This window comes from Balaenoptera borealis (assembly GCF_965194805.1).
Source record: "Balaenoptera borealis genome assembly, chromosome: 19".
Lineage (NCBI taxonomy): Eukaryota > Metazoa > Chordata > Mammalia > Artiodactyla > Balaenopteridae > Balaenoptera > Balaenoptera borealis.
The window spans coordinates 33,047,544-33,072,760 of record NC_138878.1 but is presented as its reverse complement, the minus strand read 5'-3'; the positions used below and the strand labels follow the sequence as shown (position 1 = coordinate 33,072,760).

At 39.2% G+C, this 25,217-nt stretch overlaps 1 protein-coding gene and 1 long non-coding RNA gene across 8 annotated transcripts in view; one reads left to right on the top strand and one right to left on the bottom strand.

Annotated features, from left to right (window-relative positions):
* The window catches only part of HEATR3 (HEAT repeat containing 3), a 35,700-nt gene extending 31,034 nt beyond the window's left edge, over positions 1-4,666 (top strand). For 5 of the 7 annotated variants that reach the window (XM_082366661.1, XM_082366659.1, XM_082366657.1 and 2 more), the window contains 2 exons: positions 573-749; positions 3,895-4,666. In XM_082366661.1, the coding sequence (XP_082222787.1) occupies positions 573-749; positions 3,895-4,017 (300 nt within the window). In that variant the 3' untranslated portion in view covers positions 4,018-4,666. The remainder of the gene's footprint in view (positions 1-572; positions 750-3,894) is intronic. The other 2 variants (XM_082366662.1, XM_082366660.1) reach the window with 1 other exon arrangement.
* LOC309616285 overlaps positions 1-25,217 on the bottom strand; it is a 409,627-nt gene that overhangs the window by 108,726 nt on the left and 275,684 nt on the right. The window lies entirely within an intron of this gene.

The window sequence follows — 25,217 nt, the reverse complement described above, 5'->3', positions numbered from 1 at the left end:
ATCATCACAGTGAAGCAAAATGAGATTATGTGCTCTTTATTTTTTTAATTGTCTTAGAGTGTTTTTCATGTATTTTAAAAAGCGGAGTTTTTGTTACAGATAATATTTATATGCATTTTGACACCATGGGAATAGCCTTTTTGATGGTGATAGAAGGGAAATTTTAATAACTTCCAATATCTGTCTTTCATATATAATTTATGGATCTTAATTCATTTTATTTAGGAATATAAACTCTAAGATTTTAAATTTATCTTGCTTATGTTATACTTGGTATTTTTATAAATATATGTTGCCTTTGATCTTTTTAAAATTTTAATTTTTCCCTAGCATTTATTTATTTATTTTTTGGCCACACCTCACGGCTTGTGGGATCTTAGTTCCTCAACCAGGGATCGAACCCACGCCCCCTGCAGTGGAAGTACAGAGTCTTAACCACTGGACCGCCAGGAAAGTCCCTCCCTAGCATTTTTATGTAAAATTTTATGCATGAATTGTTGTCATATTTAGAGTTAGTACTTATTTCGAAAGCTGACTTAGGATATTGGATAACTGTGTTTTGTTGTCTCCAGACCATCGGGTGCTTTCTGCTTGAGGTTGCCACCAAAGATCCCTCCCTTGTAGTAGCAGGAGAGGCTTTGGATGCCCTCTTTGATGTTTTTGCAGATGGTAAAGAAGCTGAAAGGGCCTCAGTTCAAATTAAATTGTTATCTGCTCTGAAAGAATTCCAGCCAGTCTTCAAAATGAAGGTATGTAGCATTTTATTTAGAAATGCTGAAGTCTCAGCATTCTGTGGGAGGAGGGTGTGTGTGGTTCCCTCCGTGCAATCTCAGTGATTCAGATAGCACTTCGTCCCCAGTTCTGTGTAAACGCTTGTTGGCTGAGTCAGGGCTCAGTCTCCCTTTCTGTTGAATCACTGTGACGTGAGCCAAAATGGTGTCAACACGTTCCTCTTTCTGCAGCGGTTTAGAAATGTTAACAATGCTTATGTGTAAGCACTACAGTCTGGCCTGCAAAGCACTTTCATAGACATGTTAAATTTATTTTATATCATGTAATGCATTATAGGCTGATTTCATTGTTACGAATATTTCCCTTTGGTGCTCTGAAAAAAAGGCAAACAAACTCCAAGCTGGCCTGTAATGGAGAACGTAGCTACCTTCATTTGCCCTTTTATTGGTTGATTGATTGATTGATTCATCAGAAGCATCAAAGCTAACTTTGAGTCAAAAAAATAATGTTCAAAAACTGTTTTAGTGGTTGGGGGAAGGCAACCAGAAATTTTAAAAACAGCGTTTGATCCCATGTCCACAAATTTAAGTTTATCAATTCTGCTCTTATCTAAATCTCTATTTCATTTTGAGAAATAAAAATATTTGTATTTTCTGGTTTTACATTTTAAATTAAACTTTTGCTTTTAAAGCTTTGTCAAGAGAATAGAGGCTTTAATGGAAAAGTAGCTTACTTTTGTTGCTTTCCAATATGTGTTTCTTTTCTCTAACAAGCTTCTAAGGCAGAATTCAGTTCCTGTGCCCAGAACTCTGTGATAAGTTTTTAGGTGGATGTGATTGTATGTTTAGAAATTTAAACTTTTTGAATTTTTTTTAAGGCATAAAAAATAGTTTTCTTTTGCAGAAGAAAAAAATAGCAGCACATGCCATGCACATTCTGTGTCATAGTTACATCAGTATTAGCTTAGGAACATTAATAATTGGTTTGTTTTTAACATTTTCATGTTTTGGCATCCCACATTTAAAAATGTAGTGATAGTGGCTGACACTTTTTGAGTTAAGCTTCACCAGTAGGTGACTTTAGTCTTGAGGGGGAAAAGTTGATCAGTTTACTCTTAATTATGCTTTGTTTAAGCCTGTAGTTTTGTTTGTTTGTCTGGGTTTTGTTTTGTTTTGAGATATAATTGACATATAGTGTTAGTTTTAGGTATACAACATAATGATTTGATATATGTATATATTGCAAAATGATTACCACAATAAGTTTAGTTAACACTCATCACCACACATAGTTACAAATTTTTTTTCTTGTAATGAAAACTTCTAAGACCTACTTTCTTAGTAACTTTCAGATACATAGTACAGAGTTGTTAACTGTCATCACCTTGCTATACATTACATCCCCAGGACTTATTTCTCTTATACAGTTGATCCTTGAATAACACGGGGCAGATCCACTTAAATACACAGATTTTCTTCAGTGGTAAATACTACAGTACTACATGATCCGCAGTTGGTTGAATCCGTGGCCAACAGTAAACTTATACCCAGATTTTTGACTGAGGGGTGGGGAGTTGACGCCCTAACCACTGCATTGTTCAGGGGTCAGCTGGAACTGAAGTGTGTACCTTTTGACCACCTTCACCCATTTTACCCACCCCGATCCCCACGGCCTACTGTTTATTTATTTATATATTTTAAAAATTTATTTATTTTTGGCTGTATTGGGTCTTTGTTGCTGTGCGCGGGCTTTCTCTAGTTGTGGCGAGCGGGGGCTACTCTTCGTTGCAGTGCGCAGGCTTCTCATTGTGGTGGCTTCTCTTGTTGCGGAGCACGGGCTCTAGGCGTGCGGGCTTCAGTAGTTGTGACACGCGGGCTCAGTAGTTGTGGCTCACGGGCTCTAGAGCGCAGGCTTAGTAGTTGTGGCGCACGGGCTTAGTTGCTCCGCGGCATGTGGAATCTTCCCAGAGCAGGGCTCGAATGCGTGTCCCCTGCATTGGCAGGCGGATTCTTAACCACTGCGCCACCAGGGAAGCCCGTAGTGTTTATTTTTTAAGCAATGAGAAGTTTTATTCCCACCTGTTCCCTGTCTCATGGGTAACCAAATTGAATGGTGTTTCTCTAAGCAAAGACAAATGCACCTTAGTATTTTCCCCCTTTATTATCCAAAAGATAGTATAATATATTCACATTCCTGCACTTTATGTGCTTTTACTTAACACTGTCTCCTAGAGACATTTCCATACCAGTACATGGAGGGTGTCCACATTGTTCTTAAAGATCACAGGCCCTTTAAACTTCTGAAAAAGCAGTCTGCATGGTAAGGAGAAAATATCCCCTTTCCCTGCAGCTGCAAGGAAAGCAGATGCAGTTGAGTCATCAAACTCTGTAGAAGCAAATGCTTAGAGAGCAGTGATGTAAACTGTGAACTAGGAAAGTAACCCCTAACCTCTGGAATGCCCATTGTTCTGATTGATTTTCCTACTTAATATGCATTGCAGTGATGGTGATATTTAATTGTTTTTCTTTTCTCAAAGCTATAAAGCCCTGATGAAATTTCTCTGTTAGCCAGAATGGCAGCATGTAGTTTTTTATATGAAGCTCCTTTGTGAATGAAGCCACAGTTGCATTAAAGGCTGTTTGGTATATATTTAGCACCAAATTGCATCTAAACACAATACAATGCATTTTACCAAAAAAACTTCTTTAGAGCAGCTATCCTCAAAAGTACCCTGTATCCGCAGCGCCAGCATCACCTGGTAACTTGTTACAAATGCAAATTCTCAGGCCCAGCTCCAGACCTACTGAAAATCAGAAACCGTGTGGATAGGCCCACGAGTCTGTTTTTAACAAGCCTTCCAGATGCTAAAATTTGAGAACCATGGCTCTGGATTAGAGGTGAGGTATAGTTCACATACCATACAACTCATTCTTTTAAAGTCTACAATTCAGTTGTTCTTGAAACTATCATTTAAAAGGTGCACAATCTTAATTTATGTTTATTATGGCTAACGTACTGTGTTCCATCACCTTGGAAGTGAAAATGTTTCACCAAAATCTGACTGCTGTTTGTTCTAAAAATAAATACACTGCAAATTAAATGCTTTCTTATTTAAAGGAATTAGTGATATATACCAAATCACATATGATATTTTTTTGGCAGATACGGAAAGAAGGGAGAGCTAAATACAGTCCAGATCAGCTGTGTGTTCTCGACAACGTGAAGATGAACTTGAGAAGGTTTGTCGCTTATCAAGAAACTGTTGAGAAAAGACTGACTACTTGAAAGAGACCAGTCCTCGCCTCAAAGCGTTCAAAGCTGAGGAATACTAGAGGGTTTCCTTTCAGTGTGTGTGTTCCTGAAAGTCATTTTTTAATGCGTGTACACTAATTTGAAGTTCATAAAAACTCCAGAACCTGTTAGAAACTCTTTAAAGCTCTGGGATCTGTGTGGCATTTCTGGTGCTCTCAGAAATGTTTCCAGCATGTTTTAATCACTGGAAACACGAAGAGTGGAAACACAAGGAAATCTCAGGTGCTTCTTCATGAGCAGTGAAGACACTTCCAAACAATCATGTTTTCCTTGAATTTTGCAAAAGAGGAAAATCCAAAGCATTGCTTGGATGCTCTTTTAAGCCATTATCATTTTATATTAGCTGAATCTTTAACTGAAATATGAAGACAAGCTTTATAAATTTTTTTTGGTATGAAGTATATCAATTATGCTTACCTTTTGTGAAGAGGGGAGTGAGTTGGAGTCATACACCACTATTGAGCAGACTGTACTACTAGCTAATGAGCTCATGAGGTCATCGTCGTCCTCTGTACAAAAGGATCTGATCGGATACTGCCTTGGAACATCACTCCTTATTTAATTTGATGTGGAATCAGGATTGGAAGAATATGTTTTTTAATAAATAACTTTTTAATTGAAAGCTTTGTGTCTTGGAAAATCTTTTTTAAAATATCAGATAATCCTATTACTGCGTGTTTGCTTGCTAATGGATCTTGCTTTGAATATATGTGTGCTATTAAAAACAAGACTTTATAGCAAGAATCTCCAGTATTACTATCAATGTCCTTGAAGTAGTACGGTGGCAGGTGGAGCAAAGGGAGGGAGTTTCAGTGCACATCATTGTCGGAGTGGGGCCCCTGGACCAGGTCTGTTGTCTGTCCATTTGCCTGATCAGAGGAGTTGTTGGAGATTTGAGAATTTACCCACTGTAGATCTCAGTTGACCTGTTAAAAGGCCCAATACCCAGCATAGGACTTAACTTTAGTTAACGTTCATCACCTCACATAGTTACATTTTTCTTCCTTGTGATAAGAAGCTTTTGCATCGACTCTCTCAGCAACTTTCAAATGTGCAATACGGTATTGTTAACTGTAGTCCCCGTGCTGTACATGACATGCCCAGTCACTTATAATTGGAAGTCTGTACCTTTTGACCACCTTCACCCATTTTGCTTACCCCCCACCACCCACCTCGGGCGACTAACAATCTATTCTATGAGTTCAGTTGTTTGGTTTTGGGGTGTTTTTTTAGATTCCACATATAAGTGAGATCATACAGTATTTGTTTTTCTCTGGTATATTTCACTTAGCATAATGTCCTCAAGGTCTACCCACGTTGTCACAAATGGCAGGATTTCCTTCGTATTTATAGCTGAATACTATCCCATTGTGTATATACACTACATTTTCTTTATCCATACATCCACTGATGGGCGTTTAGGTTGTTTCCATGTCTTGGCTACTGTGAATGATGCTGCAATGAACAAATGGTGCAGATATCTTTTTTTAAATAAATTTGTTTATTTATTTATTTATTTTTGGCTGCGTTGGGTCTTCGTTGATGCCTGGGGGCTTTCTCCAGTTGCGGCGAGCGGGGGCTACTCTTGGTTGCGGTGTGCAGGCTTCTCATTGTGGTGGCTTCTCTTGTTGTGGAGCACGGGCTGTAGGTGCGCGGGCTTCAGTAGTTGTGGCTCGCGGGCTCTAGAGCGCAGGCTCAGTAGTTGTGGTACAAGGGCTTAGTTGCTCCGCGGCATGTGGGATCTTCCCGGACCAGGGCTCGAACCCGTGTCCCCTGCATTGGCAGGCGGATTCTTAACCACTGCGCCACCACGGAAGTCCCGCAGATATCTTTTTGAGACAGTGATTTCATTTCCTTCAGATCTATACCCAGAGGTGGAATTGCTGTATCATATGGTGGTTCTGTTTTGAATTTTCTGAGGAATCTCCTTACTGTGTTCATAGTGGCTACACCAATTTACTTTCCCACCAATATTGCACAAGCGTTCCCTTTTCTCCACATCCTCACCAACGCATATCTCTTGTCTTTTTGAAAATAGCCATTGTAGGAGGTGTGAAGTGATAGCTCATTGTGGTTTTGAGAGACAAATTCTTCCAATGAAGAAAAGTTTTAGAGTTCTCCCTGCTTCAAATGTTTATAGCATATATTCATTTTCAAGGAGGATAAAATTTCCAATTTTGTCATCTTTCCCACACTTTCCAACCTATAAACATTATGCAAAATATCTAGCACAGGGCCTAGTACATAGTAGGCTCTCGATAAATATTTGTCGAACAAATAAATGTTAGTGATTTTCTGTCTTATTAAGCAAGCTTGTTGCAGTTGTTGAATGCAGAATCACCCTATGGAACAGTAGAACGTGAGTTATTACATTGGAAATGTGCCATCCCCCCAGTTTTTTAGGCTCTGAGGCATTAAGAGTCTGCACTGCTACCATTTAATTTTGCTACTCAGAACAACAATAAAGATAGGAAAAGATTAAATATACTCTACGGCTGTTTACCTAATAGCTCAGCAAGCATATGAATATTATTCATGGCACAGTAAAATAGAAACTAGTTTTTTATGTAGGAAAAAAAAGTCTGCTTTAAAATAGTTATTTGCAAATTATCCAGAATAGTCCATTAAGAATATATACTGTTTTAAGAGTTGAAGTATAAGCTCATGTGAGAGCCTTTGTTCTAGAAAATGTTTTTAAGTGTCCAACCAGCCATGGCATGTTTATCCAAGGAAATAAAAATCACTGCTTTACTTCTCTCTTTTTCTTTTTGCCTTTAAGATGGAAACATTTTAAAATAGAATTGATTTTGAAATATTAGTCATTTAATTACATTTCTTTATCTGTAGTTTTATCTTTTGCCTTTATCTATCTAGTCTTTCAAAGAAATACCTTTGAGTAATCAAGATAGGGAAAGTTCTTATCTCTTCAGCGGTCCTGTTCAGCCAGTTCTGTTGTAGGCTTGCTTCCTGCCTTTTTGAAATTGCATGGACCAATACTTGATTGTACAGGCAGACCTTGGAGATATTGCCGATATGGGTCCAGACAACCGCATCAAAGCAAATATTGTAATAAAGTGAGTCACCAATTTTTTGATTTCCCAGTGCATAAGTGTGCAATAGCATTATGTTTAAAAAATAATGGGAGGCTTCCTTGGTGGCGCAGTGGTTGAGAATCTGCCTGCCAATGCAGGGGACACGGGTTCGAGCCCTGGTCTGGGAAGATCCCACATGCCGCGGAGCAACTAGGCCCGTGAGCCACAACTACTGAGCCTGCGCGTCTGGAGCCTGTGCTCCGCAACAAGAGAGGCCGCGATAGTGAGAGGCCCACACACTGCGAGGAAGAGTGGCCCCCGCTTGCCGTAGCTAGAGAAAGCCCACACACAGAAACGAAGACCCAACGCAGCCAAAAATAAATAATTAATTTAAAACTTTTTAAAAAAATAAAAATAATAATGTACATACTTTTTCCTTTTTGGCTGCGTTGGGTCTTCGTTGCTGCGCGCGGGCTTTCTCTAGTTGTGGCGAGCGGGGGCTACTCTCCGTTGGGGTGCGTGGGCTTCTCACTGCAGTGGCTTCTCTTGTTGCGGAGCACAGGCTCTAGGCGCACGGGCTTCAGTAGTTGCAGCACGCGGGCTCAGTAGGTGCGGCACGCGGGCCCTAGAGCACGCGGGCTTCAGTAGTTGTGGCGCGTGGGCTCAGTAGTTGTGGCTCGTGGGCTCTAGAGCACAGGCTCAGTAGTTGTGGCGCATGGGCTTAGTTGCTCCACGGCATGTGGGATCTTCCTGGACCAGGGATTGAACCCATTTCCCCTGCATTGGCAGGCGGATTCTTAACCACTGCGCCACTACATACCTTAATTTTAAAATACTTTGTTAAAAAATGCTACCCATCATCTGAGCCTTCAGTGAGCCTGCTGGTGGAGGCTCTTGCCTGGATGTTGATGCTGCTGACTGACCCGGGTGGTGGTTGCTGAAGGCTGGGGGCGCTGTGGCAATTTTTTAAGTCACCAATGAAGCATCTCTTGACGCCTCCTTTTGCAAACAAGTTCTTTGTAGCATGCAAAACTTTTGATAGCATTTTATCCACTTCTTTCAAAATTAGAGTCAATCCTCTCAAACCCTACTGCTTCCTTATCAACTAAGTTTTTGCTCATCCATAAGAAGTAACTCCTCATCCATTAAAGTTTTATAATGAGATTGCAGCAATTCAGTCACATCTTCGGACTCCACTTCTGATTCTAGTTCTCATGCTGTTTCCACCACATCGGCACTAACTTCGTTCACTGAAATCCTGAACTCCTCAAAGTCATCCATTAGAGTTGGAGTCAACTTCTTCCAAACTCCTGTTAATATTGATATTTTTACCTCTTCCCATGAATCATGAATATTTTTAATGGCATCTAGAATGGTGAGTCCTTTCCACAAGGTTTTCAGTTTATTTTGCCCAGGTCCATCAGAGGAATTGCTGACTATGGCAGCTATAGCCTTACAAAATGTATTTCTGAAATAAGACTTGAAAGTGGAAATTACTCCTTTATCCATGGGCTGCAGAATGGATGCTGAGTTAGCAGGCATGAAAACATTAATCTCATTGTACATCTCCATCAGGGCTCTTGGGTGACCAGGTACATTGTCAATGAGCATTAATATTTTGAAAGGCATCTTTTTTTTTTCTGAGCAGTAGGTCTCAACAGTGAGTTTAAACTATTCAGTAAACCACGTTGTAAACAGATGTGCTGTCATCCAGACTTTACTGTTTCATTTATAGAGCACAGGTAGAGTATATTTAGCATAATTTTTAAGGGTCCTAGGATTTTTGGAATGGTAAAGGAGTATTGTGTTCAACTTAAAAAGTCACCAGCTGCATTAGCCCCTGACGAGAGAGTCAGCCTGTCCTTTGAAGCTTTGAAGCCAGGCATTGACATAACCTCTCTAGCTATAAGTCCTAGACGGCATCTCCTTCCAGTATAAGGCTGTTTCATCTACAATGAAAATCTGCTGTTTAGTGTAGCCACCTCATTAACTATCTTAGCTAGATCTTCTGGATAACTTGCTGCAGATTCTACATCAGCACATGCTGCTTCACCTTGCACTTTTATGTTATGGGGATGGCTTCTTTCCTTAAACCTCATGAACCAACCTATGCTACCTTCAAACTTTCTTCTGCAGCTTCTCACCTCTCTCAGCCTTCATAGAATTAAAGAGAGTCAGGGCCTTGCTCTGGATTAGGTTTGGGTTTAAGGGAATGTTGTGGGTGGTTTGATCTTCTATCCAGACCACTAAAACCATTTCAGCTAAAAGGCTGTTTCACTTTCTTATCATTCCTGTGTTCACTGGAGTAGAACTTTTAATTTCCTTCAAGCACTTTTCCTTTGCATTCACAACTTGGCTAACCGTTTGGTGCAAGAGACCGGGCTTTTGGCTGATCTAGGCTTTCACATGCCTTCCTCAGTGAGCTTAATTGTTTCTAGCTTTTGATTTAAAGTGAGAGACATGCGACTCTCCCTTTCGCTTGAACACTTACAGACCAGTTAGGCCTATTAATTGGCCTAATTTCAATATCTTTTTGTCTCAGGGAATAGGGAGGCCCAGTAGAGGGAGAGTAACGGAACAGCCCGTTGGTAGAGCAGTCAGAACACACACAAAATTTATTAAGTTCCTCATCTTATCTAGGTGCAGTTTGTGGTGCCCCAAAACAATTACAATAGTAAACATCAAAGATCTTTGATCACAGATCACTGTAACAAATATAACAATAATAAAAATTTTGAAATATTGTGAGAATTACCAAAATGTGACACAAACACAGAGCAAGCAAATTTGTAAAAAACGCCGTTATCTGTGAATTGTAAGGTATGCCTAATTTAACTGATATATAGGACATGAGCAATTTTAGCACTCTCTTCTCCATATCCAAAAACACTGTTTTCAGCAATGGTAAACTTGTATTATACTAGTTTAAAACATCCGCTTTTAGGAGCAGAACACTTCCTTCCTTTCCTTGCCATTTTATTTTTATAAAATATGGATTTATAGTATATGGTTAGTCCATATATTCTGTCCCCTTCAAAATAAAATCTGTCATCGTCTCTGTCTTGTTACTGCTTAGATTTATTTCTTTTTTAAAACTTTATTTTATTGACGTGTAGTTGATTTACAATGTTGTGTTAATTTCTGCTATACAACAAGGTAATTTGGTTATACATAGATACATTCTTTTTCATATTCTTTTCCATTAGGGTTTATCACAAGATATTGAATACAGTTCCCTGTGCTGTACAGTAGAACCTTGTTGTTTACTCATTCTATATATAATAGTTTGCGTCTGCTAATCCCAAACTCCCAGTCCTTCCCACCCCTACCACTCCTCCCCCTTGGCAACCACAAATCTGTTCTCTATGTCTGTGAGTCTGTTTCTGTTTCATAGATAACTCCATTTGTGTCATATTTTAGAATTCCACATATAAGTGATATCATATGGTATTTGTCTTTCTCTTTCTGACATACTTCACTTAGTATGATAATCTCTAGGTCCATCCATGTTGCTGCAAATGGCATTATTTCAGTCCTTTTTATGGCTGAGTAATATTCCATTGTATATATGTACCACATTTTCTTTATCCATTCATCTTTCGATGGGCACTTAGGTTGTTTCATGTCTTGGCTATTGTGCTGCTATGAACATAGGGGTGTATGTATCTTTTTGAATTATAGTTTTTGAATTCTAGTTTTGTCTGGATATTATATACCCAGGAGTGGGATTGCTGGATCATACGGCAACTCTATTTTTAGCTTTTGGAGGAACCTCCATACTGTTTTTCTATGGTGGCTGCACCAATTTACATTCCCATCAACAGTGAGAAAGGGAGAGTTCCCTTTTCTCCACCCCCTCGCCAGCATTTGTAGATTTTTAAATGATGGCCATTCTGACCGGTGTGAGGTGGTACCTCATGGTATGCTTAGATTTATTTCTAAGTATTTATTTCTATTATAAGTGGACTGTGAAACTGATAGATTGTCTGCTGCCAAAGTAATTCTTGGTCCTTTGGATGATTCTGCCCCAGGACTTGGACTGCTACGGAGCCAACACCAAGTCAAGTGTTTGTGAGATATTTGCGGCAGGAGCAAGAGGCCTGTGGTCACAATGGTATCCTCTTTTGGGCAGCAGTTTCTTACTAGGCCGTTCCTATGGCTGCACCAGGTCCCTCGTGCCCTGTGCCTGCATTTCCTGCCCATTTACAGAAACTGATTCTCCCTCCCTCTCATCAGTTTTGTGAGCTACCCTAGAACTTTATAATAAACTTTATTTTTTGATAGCCATGCTCAGTTTCTGCTGCGTGCAACCTAAAAACCCTGGTTGATAGGTATCCTTCTAGAACTTTCTGGGCACATCCATCTAGACATACACGAATATATTTTTTCTACAATAGGCACAGAATGTTCTGCAGCTTGGCTTTTTTCTTTACCAGTAATTCAGGAATGTATTGTCATGTCAGAATCGTGATTAGGTCTTAGGGTAAACCTTTCTTCTTGAACGTGAAAAATCACTTCATTTCCACTGGAGAGTCTGTTAGATCTTAGCTTGATAGGTTGGGGTGAATTTGCTTTTCTAGGCCTGTTCTTTTTTTTTTTTAATTGAAGTATAGTTGATTTACAATGTTGTGTTAATTGCTGCTGTACAGCAAAGTGATTCAGTTATACATATATATACATTCTTTTTCATATTCTTTTCCATTATGGTTTATCACAGGATACTGAATATAGTTCCCTGTGCTATACAGTAGGACCTTGTTGTTTATCCATTCAATATATAATGGTTTGCATCTCTAGGCCTGTTCTTGGGATAGCACTTTTAAACATTCTTTTGAACCTTCCAGTGGTTTGGAAAATTGAATCTCCTCATTTGTTGGACCTAATCCCAAACTTTTATTAAAAATAAACACATAGAAACTATAAGATGGGGACCAAAGATTTTTAGAAATCTAGTACGTATTTTACAGTAGTAATTCCTAACCTTTTCTGGGTCATTAATTATGCTGAGAATCTAATGAAAATCATAGACCCTTCAAATAAATGCACTGCATTAGTTATCTCCTGTGTAACAAATTACCCCAAATTTAATAGCTTAAAATAAGAAACTTTATTATCTCACAATTTCTGTGGATCAGGAATTCAGGAGCAGCTTAGCTGGGTGGTTCTGCCTCAGGGTCTCGCAAGGTTGCAGTAATGATGTTGTCCAGGGCTGCAGTCAGCTGAAGGCTTGACTGGGCTGGAGGGTTTCTTCCAAGGTGGCCCATTCATTTGGCTATTGGCAGGAAGCCTCAGTCCTCATGACTCAGCAACTGGCTTTCCCCAGAGTCAATATTCCAAGAGAGAGAGGAGAAAGCTGAGATGCCTTTTATAACCTATTTTCTTTTCTTTTCTTTTTTTTAAACATCTTTATTGGAGTATAATTGCTTTACAGTGGTGTGTTAGTTTCTGCTTTATAACCAAGTGAATCAGCTATACATATACATATATCCCCAAATCTCTTCCCTCTTGCATCTCCCTCCCTCCCACCCTCCCTATCCCACCCCTCTAGGTGGTCACAAAGCACCGAGCTGATTATAACCTATTTTCAAGAATGTGAAAAAGAATATGTATATGTATAACTGAATTGCTTTGCTGTACAGCAGAAATTAACACATTGTCAATCAACTATACTTCAGTACAATTTAAAAATTAAATAAATATAACCTATTTTCAGAAGTAACACACCATCACTCCAGCCATGTTCTATTTGTTGTAAGTGAGCCAATAAGTCCAACCCATGCTCAGGAATAGGAGAATTAAGTTCCACATCTTGAAGAAAGGAATAGCAAAGAATTGGTGGACATATTTTTAAACATACATACCTTTATTCTGCATCAGAGTTCAGATTGTTTATGGATTTTTCAGTTCACACATGGACATCGGTTGAGATTTGTGATTTTATACTGAGTTGGTTACTCTTCTAACTTTAAGTCAAAAAGTATTCTATGCACTTCTAGATGCAATTGTCTATTGAATTAATTTTTAAAAATTTTATTGAAGTATAGTTGATCTACAATGTTGTGTTCATTTCCATTGTACAGCAAAGTGATTCAGTTATACATATACACATATTCTTTTTCATATTCTTTTCCATTATGGTTTATCACAGGATATTGAATATCGTTCCCTGTGCTATACAACAGGACCTTGTTGTTTATCCATCTTATACATAATAGTTTGCATCTGCTAATCCCAAACTCCCAATCCTTCCTTCCCCCATCCCCCCTCCCCCCCACAACCATAAGTCTGTTCTCTATGTCTGTGCATCTATTTCTGTTTCATAGATAAGTTCATTTGTGTCATATTTTAGATTCTACATATAAGTGCTATCATATGGTATTTGTCTTTCTCTTTCTGACTTCACTTAGTATGATAATCTCTAGGTCCATCCATTTTGCTGCAAATAGCATTATTACATTCTTTTTTATGCTGAGTAGTATTCTGTTGTATATGTATACCACATCTTCTTTATCCATTCATCTGTCGATGGACATATAGGTTGTTTCCATGTCTTGACTGTTGTAAATAGTGCTGTTATGAACATAGGGGTGCATGCATCTTTTTGAATTATAGTTTTGTCTGGATATATGCCCAGGAGTGGGATTGCTGAATCATATGGTAACTCTATTTTTAGTTTTTTAAGGAACCTTCATACTGTTTTCTGTAGTGGCTACACCAGTTTACATTCCAACCAACAGCATAGGAGGGTTCCCTTTTCTCCACGTCCTCTCCAGCATTTGTTATTTGTAGACATTTTAAAATTTTTTATTTTATTGTATTTTTTTGGCTGTGCCTTGCGACATGTGGGATCTTAGTTCCCTGACCAGGGATCGAACCCGTGTCCCCTGCACTGGAAGGCGAATTCTTAACCACTGGACCACCAGGAAGGTGCCCCATGTAGACTTTTTAATGATGGCCATTCTGACTAGTGTGAGGTGGTACCTTATTGTGATTTGCATTTCTCTAATGATGAGCTAGATGTAATTGTCTATTAACAGATTTCTTTATTCGTTCAACATGTAGTGTTTTATTAAACAAATACTGCCCCCATTGTTATCTTTTCTCCACATTAGAGTGAGAGTAGTCTTTTTGAAACATGAAATAACTTACGTTGCTTCCTTGCTTTTTGCTCTAATACTTCAATGTTTCCCATCACCCATAAGATAAAGTTTAAAATCCTTGCCATCCCCTGCAAGTAGCATGATTACATGTCCAGGTTTGCCTGAGAGTCCAGCATAATTATTAACACCACTCTATTTGACTATCAGAAGTGCTCTGGATTAGGATTAAAGGAAACTAATGAGACAGTGTAAGATCCAGGATTGGGTCGGGGACCAGGAGAGAAGCAGCTCTAATGGACATAACTGAGACAACTGACCAAGTTGAATTCGTAATGTGGACTAGATAGTAGTATTTTATCACTGTTAAATGTCCTGATTTGTGTTTATGAAAGGGAATGTCCTCATTCTTAGGAAATACACATTGACACATTTAGGAGTAAAGGAGCAGGATGTCTCTGACTTACTCTCAAATGATTCAGAAAAAAAAATTCATCTATATATAAATGTAGAAAGAAAGAAAGCAAATGGGGCAAAATGTAAAGAACTAGGGAATTGGGTAAAGGGTACACAGGACTTCTCTGAACTATTCTTGTACTTTTCATTAAGTTTGAAATTATATCAAAATTAAAACTTAGAAAAGTAATGTTTTTAAATTAGGGGAAAAAAAGTTCTCCAGTTTAGACATTAAATTAAATGGTCATCCTAACCATAACCCCCTGCTTGACCCCTGGTTCCTCCTGCTCTGCTATCTGCCTCGCTAAGTTTCAGCCATTCTGTCCTTTATTCAGTTGTTTGAATGCACCATGCTCCTCCGTGTCACATGTGTATGCACCATCTGGCTTCTTTTCCCACTTAATTTAGTGAACTCCTATTCATCCCTCAAAACTCAGCTCAAATAGCAATTTCGCAGGGAAACTTTCTCTAATCCTCCAGACAAGGTCAGGAGTTAGTGTTCTAGCCACTCATAGCATCTTGTACTGTATACCCTTCCTTGGTAGCACTTCATTCTTCATCAGAATGTTAGCACTTGCCTGTGTGCCAAGCACGCAGCTTCTGAAGACACCAAGGTAAGGAAAATGTCTTTATAGAGCTTATGGACTCACAGGAGACAGACATAGTCAACGTAAAATTACAAACATGAAAAGTGCTACGAACAGAGAGTACAGGCTGTTATGAGGCCATAAGAGAGACTTGCTCTAGTCAGCGAGGTCAGTGGAGGCTTACCTGGATACACAGGGGCAACCTGAGAGGTAGGAGAAAAACCAGAAGAGTGCAAAGACAGGGGCACTAGGGAGTGCTTTCAGGAGGAAGGGGCCAAGATTGTGGAATGTGATTCAGGTCGAGGAAGAGGAGAGCTGAAAAACGGCCACCAGTTTAGTGACTCGGATGTCACCAGTGTCAGTAGCAAGGGCTCTTTCCATGGAGTGATCAGGTCAGACGTCAGCCTGGAGGGAGTTGGGGGAATGTGAGAGGGGAGGAAATGAAGCTGGTGCGGAGACCAGTCTTCAGAGAGGTTTGTGAAGGGAAAAAGGAGATAAGGCAGTAGCTGAAGAGAGGAGTCACATGTGTTCATTTACTATAAATGAATGAATTGGTGATGTATTGGATATGGACGATAGAGCAAAAGAAAATCCCAGGATGATCCTGGCTCCCAGCTTATGGAACTAATTGAATAGTGTTCTATTTGTCTATTTGAGATGGGAAGCAAGACCCAAGTTAGGAGGAATGTACCTGTAGTTTGAGTTGAGGAAGCATTTACCTAGGAAATTTTTTTTTTTAATTTATTTATTTTTGGCTGCGTTGGGTCTTCATTGCTGCGTGCGAGCTTTCTCTAGTTGTGGCAAGCGGGGGCTACTCTTCGTTGTGGCACATGTGCTTCTCATTGTGGTGGCTTCTCATTGCAGAGCACGGGCTCTAGGCACATGGGATTCAGTAGTTGTGGCACGAGGGCTCAGTAGTTGTGGCTCGCGGGCTCCAGAACGCAGGCTCAGTAGTTGTGGCACACAGGCTTAGTTGCTCCACGGCATGTGGGATCTTCCTGGACCAGGGCTTGAACCCGTGTCCCCTGCATTGGCAGGCGGATTCTTAACCACTGCGCCACCAGGGAAGTCCCTACCTAGGAAATCTTAATTTACCTTTTAAAGAAGTTGTTTTTTTCCTCCCCAAACCTCAAAACCTGTTTACTGCTTCTGTTGGTAACAAACATTGAGAGTTTCAAAGTCTTAGTGCACACTCTTTTCATCTTATCCTGTCTTTGAGTTAAAAGTTCACCTTAGTCTTACTGTCTAACCAAAAAAATGTTATTTCTTCATATAGTGGAAGATTCTCAAACTTTGCCTTATTAGAGAAATTTATATCTTTAATTGAAACTATTTTGGTCCCCTTATTTTAATGAACAGAATTAACTTGAGTCATTTTTTTCTAGGCAGAGTGAGAAATTACAAGCAAGTGATTTCCAGTTTTGCTTAAATATATTTTTATCCTCCCTAATCTCATATAGGAATCCTAATTATGAGAACACAGTTACCCTAAACTTTTAACATTTTCAGCAATGTATGCCTGTCCATGAAAAGAACAAATTCTTTTTGAATAAAGAAGTTATAGTCTTCAATTACTTCCATTTAGTATGAATGAAACCAGGAAAAATACTTTCCTACTCTCATTTGTAGGAACCAATTTCCTGAGTTTATTTAACATAAAGATAATTAAAGTTATTCAAGTAAAATAGGAAGAAATGAAGTTTTTTTTTTTAGACTGAATGCTATTGAATTAAAGGAATAATGGATTTGTTTTTAGGGCCATGAGATTTTAAATTACAGATAGTGGAATAGGTACAGAACATGGAGCTGAAATGATTTCACAAAGGTGTTAGAAATAGTCGCCTCCTTTTCCTTTTTTATTTCAAAGATTAGTGTACAGAGTCAGAAAAGAAGTTTAAAATCATGGCCATTTTTTTTTTTTAATTTTTGGCTGTGTTGGGTCTTCGTTGCTGCGTGTGGGCTTTCTCTAGTTGTGGTGGGCATGGGCTACTGTTCGTTGCAGTGCGCGGGCTTCTCATTGCGGTGGCTTCTTTTTGTTGCAGAGCACAGGCTCTAGAGCGCAGGCTCAGTAGTTGTGGCGCACGGGCTTAGTTGCTCCGCGACATGTGGGATTCTCCCGGACCAGGGCTCGAACCCGTGTCCCCTGCATTGGCAGGTGGATTCTTAACCACTGCACCACCAGGGAAGTCCCATGGCCATTTTTAAAACATTACACACTCAAAGGAAATAACTCTGTATCGTGCAATTATTTTCATTAAAATTTACACATGAATTTAATGTGTTTCACAATTTGATAAAAGTAAAACTGATAAGCTACCAAAAAATTTTTAAGCCATATGAAAGATAAGGAAGTTTTCACCTTTGGTCTTTCACTTTGACCTTAAAGTATAAAGTAAAATAAGTTCTGAAAAATTCAGAAGATGACATTTCCCATTGCTCTATTGAAAGAAGTTACATTTCTTTTCAATTATTTATTTATTTTAATTAAAAAAATTTTTTTATTTTTATTTTTTGGCCGTGCCGCGTGGCTTGCAGGATCTTAGTTCTCTGACCAGGGATTGAACCTGGGCCACAGCAGTGAGAGCGCCGAGCCCTAACCACTAGACCGCCAGGGAATTTCCTCAATTTTTAAAAATTATATTCAAGAGGTATTACATGTGTATGATAAGCAATTAAACGATGCCAGAAAAGTCCTTGAAAAGTTTTTCTATTTCCCAGTTCCTCTCCCCAAAAAAACATACCCCTTCCGGTTTTACATGCATCCTTCTAGAAATGCTCTTTGCATGATAAAGCTCATACATGTGTTCTGCCTCTGTTTTGTATAAAAATCTTAGTATACTCTTCATACTATTCAGTGTCTTCATGTTGTTAGTTAATACCTTCAAGATATTTCCATATCAACTTTTATAGAACTGCTCCCCCCCCTTTTTTTTAGCAGCTCCATAGTATTCCATTAAAGGGCTGGAAGCATGATTTAATTAATCTCCCCTTAGAGAAGGTGGCAGCATTGCATCCAGGTCAAGAGATTAGACTCCGAAGCCAGATAGCCTGGGTTTGAATCCCAATTCTACCACTTCCTCATTGTGTTAAGTTGGACAAATGACTTAATTTGCCTCAGTTTTCTCATCTGAAAAAGGGAATAATGACATTAGACCCTTAATAGGTTTGTTGTTGAGGGTTAAGTGAGTTAACATTTGTAAAACACAGAACAGTCCCTAACACATATTAAAAGCTATACAAATGTTTCTTACCTAGATAGATACCTAGACTGTTTCCAGTCTTTTGCTGCTACAGACGATGCTGAAGTGAATATTCTAGTACTTATGTGAATATCTATGCACAAGATCCTAGGACTTGAATTACTAAAGGAAAAGAAGTATATATATATATACACACACACTTATATGTGTATATAATGTATTATATATATTATATATAACATATATTATGATGTCCCTTCCCACACCTCTCATCTAAAATAACACACCCTTGGGAATTCCCTGGCGGTCCAGTGGTTAGGACTCAGCGCTTTCACTGCTGGGGCCCTGGTTCAATCCCTAGTTGGGGAACTAAGATCCTGCAAGCCACACAGCACAGCCAAAAAAAATAAATAAATAAAATAAAATAGGGGCTTCCCTGGTGGCGCAGTGGTTAAGAATCTGCCTGCCAATGCAGGGCACACGGGTTCGAGCCCTGGTCTGGGAAGATCCCACATGCCGCGGAGCAACTAAGCCCGTGAGGCACAACTACTGAGCCTGCGCGTCTGGAGCCTGTGCTCCGCAACAAGAGAAGCCACGACAATGAGAAGCCCGCGCACCGCGATGAAGAGTAGCCCCCGCTCGCTGCAACTAGAGAAAGCCCACGCACAGAAACGAAGACCCAACACAGCCAAAAATAAATAAATAAATAAATTTATAAAAAAATAAATAAATAAAATAGCACACCCTATGCACACTATACGCCCTTACTCTGTTGTATATTTCTTCTTTAGTACTTATCACCATTTGATATATACTTTTATTTAGAACATTATATTTTTAATTCCATAAATCGGCCCAGATTTCTTCTCTTTACATTTGGAAAGAATAGCAACCAGAAACTGGAGAAACCTCCTGTGTTCTAGGTTTTTGCATTGCTTTAAAGAGGGCTTTAGAAAGAACAGGGATCTGGAAGCCGTGTGTTACCGAGCGCTCACCTTGCCCTTTCCTGCTAGTGCTGGAAGGCGAGGAAGTCGCTGTACCTGCCTTCCTGGGGCTTGCAGCGTCCCTGCAGAGAATGAGAGGCCTGTGAATCTCTGCGTTTTGTAATGACATGCGCAGCCGAATAAATTCTGGAAGAAACAGGGGAAAAGAGGCAACTAATTTTGCTTAGAAGTTTTAGGAAGACAGATGTGTCAGATGCTATCCTACAGATCTGCCCTCATCCTTGCCCCCTTGGCGCACACCTGCCTAATTTCCTGCTGCCAGCCCCTACGTTTCCTTGTCTGAGGACTTTCTTTGGCCCCCAGGTCTTTCTTTGCCCCAGCATGACAAGGAATGGATGAAACCTCCCCCTTCCCATTCCTTCCATCAACGACTGGCAGGAGGAGGTGTAATAACTACCCAGCACACTTGTCCCCTCGATGGGGTGGCTCTGAGGTTCCTGCATGCTCCAGCAGGATTAAGTCTGAGTTACTCACACTGGTAACTAAGACTAAAACAAACCCTTCATCGCTGCCTCCCTTCCCCATCTGGCTTTCCTTCTTCCCACTGGGGTCTTCTGGGATCACCTCCCACATAAACTGTTTGCACTTGAAACCTTGGCTCAGTGCCTGCTTCTCGGAGAACCCAAAGCAACACAAGACATATTTAAGTTGTGTTTTAGGGGGAAAAACTATGTGTGTGTAAAATTCGTAAGTTCATAAATTTACATTCTGGGTGTGCAAGAGTTTTGTGCGTTAGCCACACCCATGGAGTGGTTCTAGTCAATGTGCAGCGTGATTATCTTAGATTTCCTGCCTTAGGATAGAAGATAATTCTCATTTCCATTTATCAAACTAATTTCCTTCTGCAGATATCAAAAATTGCTTACGCCAGCCCACATCTCTATTTAACAGAAATGGATTTGATGATCGATTAAATTATATTTCGATCTACTGGGGATCAGAATAATATAGCTATTTGAAAAAAATGTGTTAAAAAATACTAGTGGGAAAATATGATGGCACTCCCCATATTTGTCACGTCATTGCCAATTACATGGGAAACAATTTCAAGAGGGAAATCTTTCATCCTAAAACTCAAAATTGCTGGTGGATTCTGAGATCCAAACAACTAACTTCAAAGCTGATTTTTGAGATCTAACCTATGAGTGTGTGGATGGAAATACTTGCTGAACTACACATGAAATTGCACTTGAAAAGCCAGTTGATAAGTTCTTGTCTAACAGGAGTGAGATGAAATGAGATACTGGAAAATCAGAGCAATACACCTAGTTTGAAAAACAATGTTTTAATCCAGGAGAGATGACAGGTATAAAAAATATAAGAACTTGCTTATCTAAACTGTGCCTCATTTCTGCATCTGTGAAGGGGGATCACCTTGATGATTACTTGGATAGGTCTGGGGATTAATTTAGAAAAATTAAAATAAAATCATTATTAAAAGACATGCATTTTAAGATGTAGAACTGCGTAGACTCCTATGAAGATCTTCCTTACAGCAGTGTTTATGATAGCAAAAGATTGCAAACTACCTAATGCCCATCTGTAGAGGTGGGCTAAATTCCGTATGGAGTTAAAAAAGGAGGAAAGTAGATCTACATGTATTAACACCGAGAGGTCTCTAAGATTGCTGAGTGAAAAGAAAGTTGCATTACAAAATGCACATCTATATTTTTAAGACAAATTATATGTTTTTATAAAGATACATATGTATGTGTCTAAGAGTATGAGTGTGTGTGTATTGAATTTTAAAATTTTTTATTGTTTGTCTCCCCTACTAGACAGTACGTTCTATCAAATCAAGGGCTATGTTTTATACGTTATGTTCACTGCTATATGTACCTTCAGTGTCCTTAGCAGGAGCTCAGTAGTTATTTTTATTTATGTGTATATGTGTGTGTATGTTCCTCTTCTTTTTTTGTGGCAAAATATACATAAATGTATTTTTTAAATATACTTAAATATGACGTAAATTTACCGTTTTCACCCTTGTTAAGTGTACAGTTCAGTGGCATTAAGGACACTAACACTGTTGTGCAACCATCACCACCATCCATCTCCAGAAGTTTTTCATTTTCCTCAACCAAAACTCTGTACCATTAAACATTAACTCCCCTCACCCCACAGCCCCTGACAACCATCATTCTACTTTCTGTCTCTATGACTTTGACTACTCTAGGTACCTCCATATAAGTGGAACCATATGATATTTGTTGTTTTGTGACTGACTTATTTCACTTAACATTATGTATTGAAGGATCATCCATGTCTGAGCACGCATCACATTTTTTTAAATCCATTTATCTATTGATGGACACGGGTTGCTTCCACCTCTTGGCTATTGTGAATAATGCTACTATAAACATGACTGTATATATATCTGCTCAAGTCTCTGATTTCAATTCTTTTTTTCTTTTTTTTTAAAATATTTATTTATTTATTCAGCTGCGCCGGGTCTTAGTTGCAGCACACAGAATCTTCGTTGCTGTGTGTGGGCTCTTTTGGTTGCTACATGCAAGCTCTTTTGGGTATATACCCAGAAGTGGAATTGCTGTGTGGTGTGGTAGTTCTGTTTTTAATTTTTTGAGGAACCACCATGATGTTTTCCCCAGCAGCTGCACCATTCTACATCCCCCCCAATAGCGTGAGGTTGCAATTTATCCACATCTTTGACAACACTTTATGTTTTGATAATAGCCCTCCAAATGGGAGTGAAGTAGGCAATAGTTATTTTTTTGAATAACCAAATAAACAAAAAATATTTCTAAAATTAGAATAATGACTGTTTATTGCATGGCATCTTGTCTAAAGATATTAATATTACAAAAGAGTACTTGTATCGTTTTGAGATGCACTGTTTCAGTTCAATTCAACAGCAAGAGCATTAGACTTTCCATTTTATACAGGATATCTAATAGACCCTAAGACAAAATATAATGCTAAACCCAAATTACTGCTTTAACTACAATAAATAATACCCGTTGTCAAAGAGAGACCAGACTAAAAGATCTTTCAAGATCCTGTCATATACATTCTCATTTATGGCATGTAACTAAATATTTAAATACAATGAAAAGTAATATTCATCCTCAGAAAGTTAAAACATAGAATTACCATATGACCCAGCAATTCCACTTCCAGGTATGTACCCAAAAGTACTGAAAAGAGGTATTCAAATAAAAACATGTAAACAAATGTTCATAGCAGCACTGTTCACAATAGCTAAAAGTTGGAAACAATACAAATGCCCACTGTGAATGAACAGAAAAACTACCTGTAGGATATTCATACAATGAAATATTGTTCAGCCATAAAAAGGAATGATACATGCTACGGTATGGATGCACCTTGAAAACACTATCCTAAGTGAAAGAAGCCAGGCAGAAAGGCCACACTATTATGATTCTGTTTATAAGAAATATACAAAGAAGGTAAATCCACAGAGATGCAAAGCAGATTAGTGGTTGCTAGGGGCTGGGTGGAGAAGGGAGAGTGATTGCTCATTTGGGGTGATGAAAATGTTTGGAACCAGAGAGAAGTGATGGTTTGCATAACATTGTGAATGCACTAAGTGCCGTTGAATTGTACGCTTTTAGATGGTTAAAATGGTGAATGTTTTTCTACATGAATTTTTTACCTTAAAAAAAAAGTAACATGCCTTCACCTAGCAGTGAGGGTGGGCAAAGCACAAACAGTATGGAAGGGTATAAGGAACAAATTCTTCCTCCTCATGCGCCAAGTCCACTCTTTAGTGGTAATGACTGCCAATAGTTTCTTGTAAATCCTTCCAGAAAATATTGGTGCTTAATTTTTTTTTCTTTTTACAGAAATTGGATCATATTCTATACACTGCTCTGCACCGTGCCTTTTCCACTTAATGATATAGCTTAGTGAGTTTTCCATGTCACCGTGTTTAGTGCTGGCTCATTCATTTTAACAGTTGCATAGCAGTATTTTATTGACTGAATGTACCTTAATTCGTTTGACTAGCCCTCTCCTGATGGATGCTTAGGTTATTTACAGTTTTTGGCTACAGCAGACAGTACAGTTTTTTTGTTTTTTTTTTAAAAAATTTATTTAATTTATTTTTTTTGGCTGCATTGGGTCTTCATTGCTGTGCTTGGGCTTTCTCTACTTTCGGCGAGCGGGGGCTACTCTTCGTCGCGGTGCGTGGGCTTCTGATTGCGGTGGCTTCTCGTGTTGCAGATCACGGGCTCTAGGCGTGCAGGCTTCAGTAGTTGTGGCGCACGGGCTTAGTTGCTCCATGGCATGTGGGATCTTCCCAGACCAGGGCTCGAACCCATGTCCCCTGCAATGGCAGGCGGATTCTTAACCACTGCGCCACCAAGGAAGCCCAACAATACAGTTTTAAATATTGTTATTTAAAGATCTTTGTGCACAATGCAAACACATATGTAGGATAAATCTCCAAAACTGGATTTGCTGGGTGTTATGGACTATACTGTGCCCCTAACTCCTGCCCCCTGCCAAATTCACATCTTGAAATCCTAACCCTCAATCTGTATTTGGAGAGAGGGTCTTTAGGGAGGTAATTAAGGTTAAATGAAGTCATCAATGTGGGGCCCTGATCCAACAGAACTTGTGTTCTTTTAAGGAGAGGAAGAGAGTCCAGAGATCGCTCTCTTCCTCTGTGTGCACATTTAGACACAGGGAAAAAATGTCACCTACTAGCTAAAAAGAGAGTTCTCACCAGAATCCAACCCCATCAGCACCTTGATCTTGGACTTCCAGCCTCCAGAACTGAGAGAAAATAAATTTCTGTTGTTTCAGCCAGCCACCCAGTCTGTGATATTTTGTTATGGCAGCCCGAGTAGACTAAAACACTGGGACAAAGGACATACGCATTTTTAATTTGATAGATGGACCAAAATAATCCTCTGAAGTTTTGCTCCCCTTTACCCTTCCACACACAGTAAACAAGGCTTGTTTCTCCTGTATCCTCACCGGCACTGGGTATAATCACACTATTTAATCTTTGTCAATCGGAGAGACACAAAAAATGTATGTATGTAACTTACTGTATGCTTGAAATTGAGATTTTTTTTCCAAATGAGTGTGTGACTTTTAGAGTGAATCCTTTATCCTCCCTCTCCATCCCTGGAAGCCCATTATGTGGTATTACGTGAAAGCTCGTCCAACTCCACAGGGACGTTTCAAGTAATTTTCTTATTCACTTTCCATTTCCTCTTGCTTCTTTAATAATTCATGAGTTGAAATGGCTATAAAAGAAATAAAGGTAAGAGAACATTATTGGGAGGGTCTCTCATATTTGGTAGTAAGATATTTAATTCACTGTGATTTGGAAAAATGAGCTATAGGTCATATAATATTATAGATGAACATAAGTTTCCACTAGAGTCGGATTTTCTCAACTGCCTGATTGCCATGTGAAATGTATTTGAACAATTTTAGAACAGAAGTTGTTATTACATGTGTCCACAGACTGATAGAAGTAGGAACGAGGGAGACGTGCAATTTTTGTTCTTTGAGATATGTTGAGCTAGCTTCTTCCTGATCATTCTTCTTTCTTCTTGGGAGCACAAGGATGTGTCACCAGGACAGTCTGCTCCAGGGGCTCCCCGGTGCCCCATTTGAATTATACATCCCCTATGCCTGTCCTCCAGGTGCTTGCATTCCAGCCAAATGAAAAAGGTTGGGCTACAATGACATATATTGATTAGAAAACACACCCACACACCCATGGACCACTGGAATATGAGTGATGCCCCTGACTTATGCCTCTTTGTACCCCAGTGTTAAATGTTGGTGGAACAAGTAA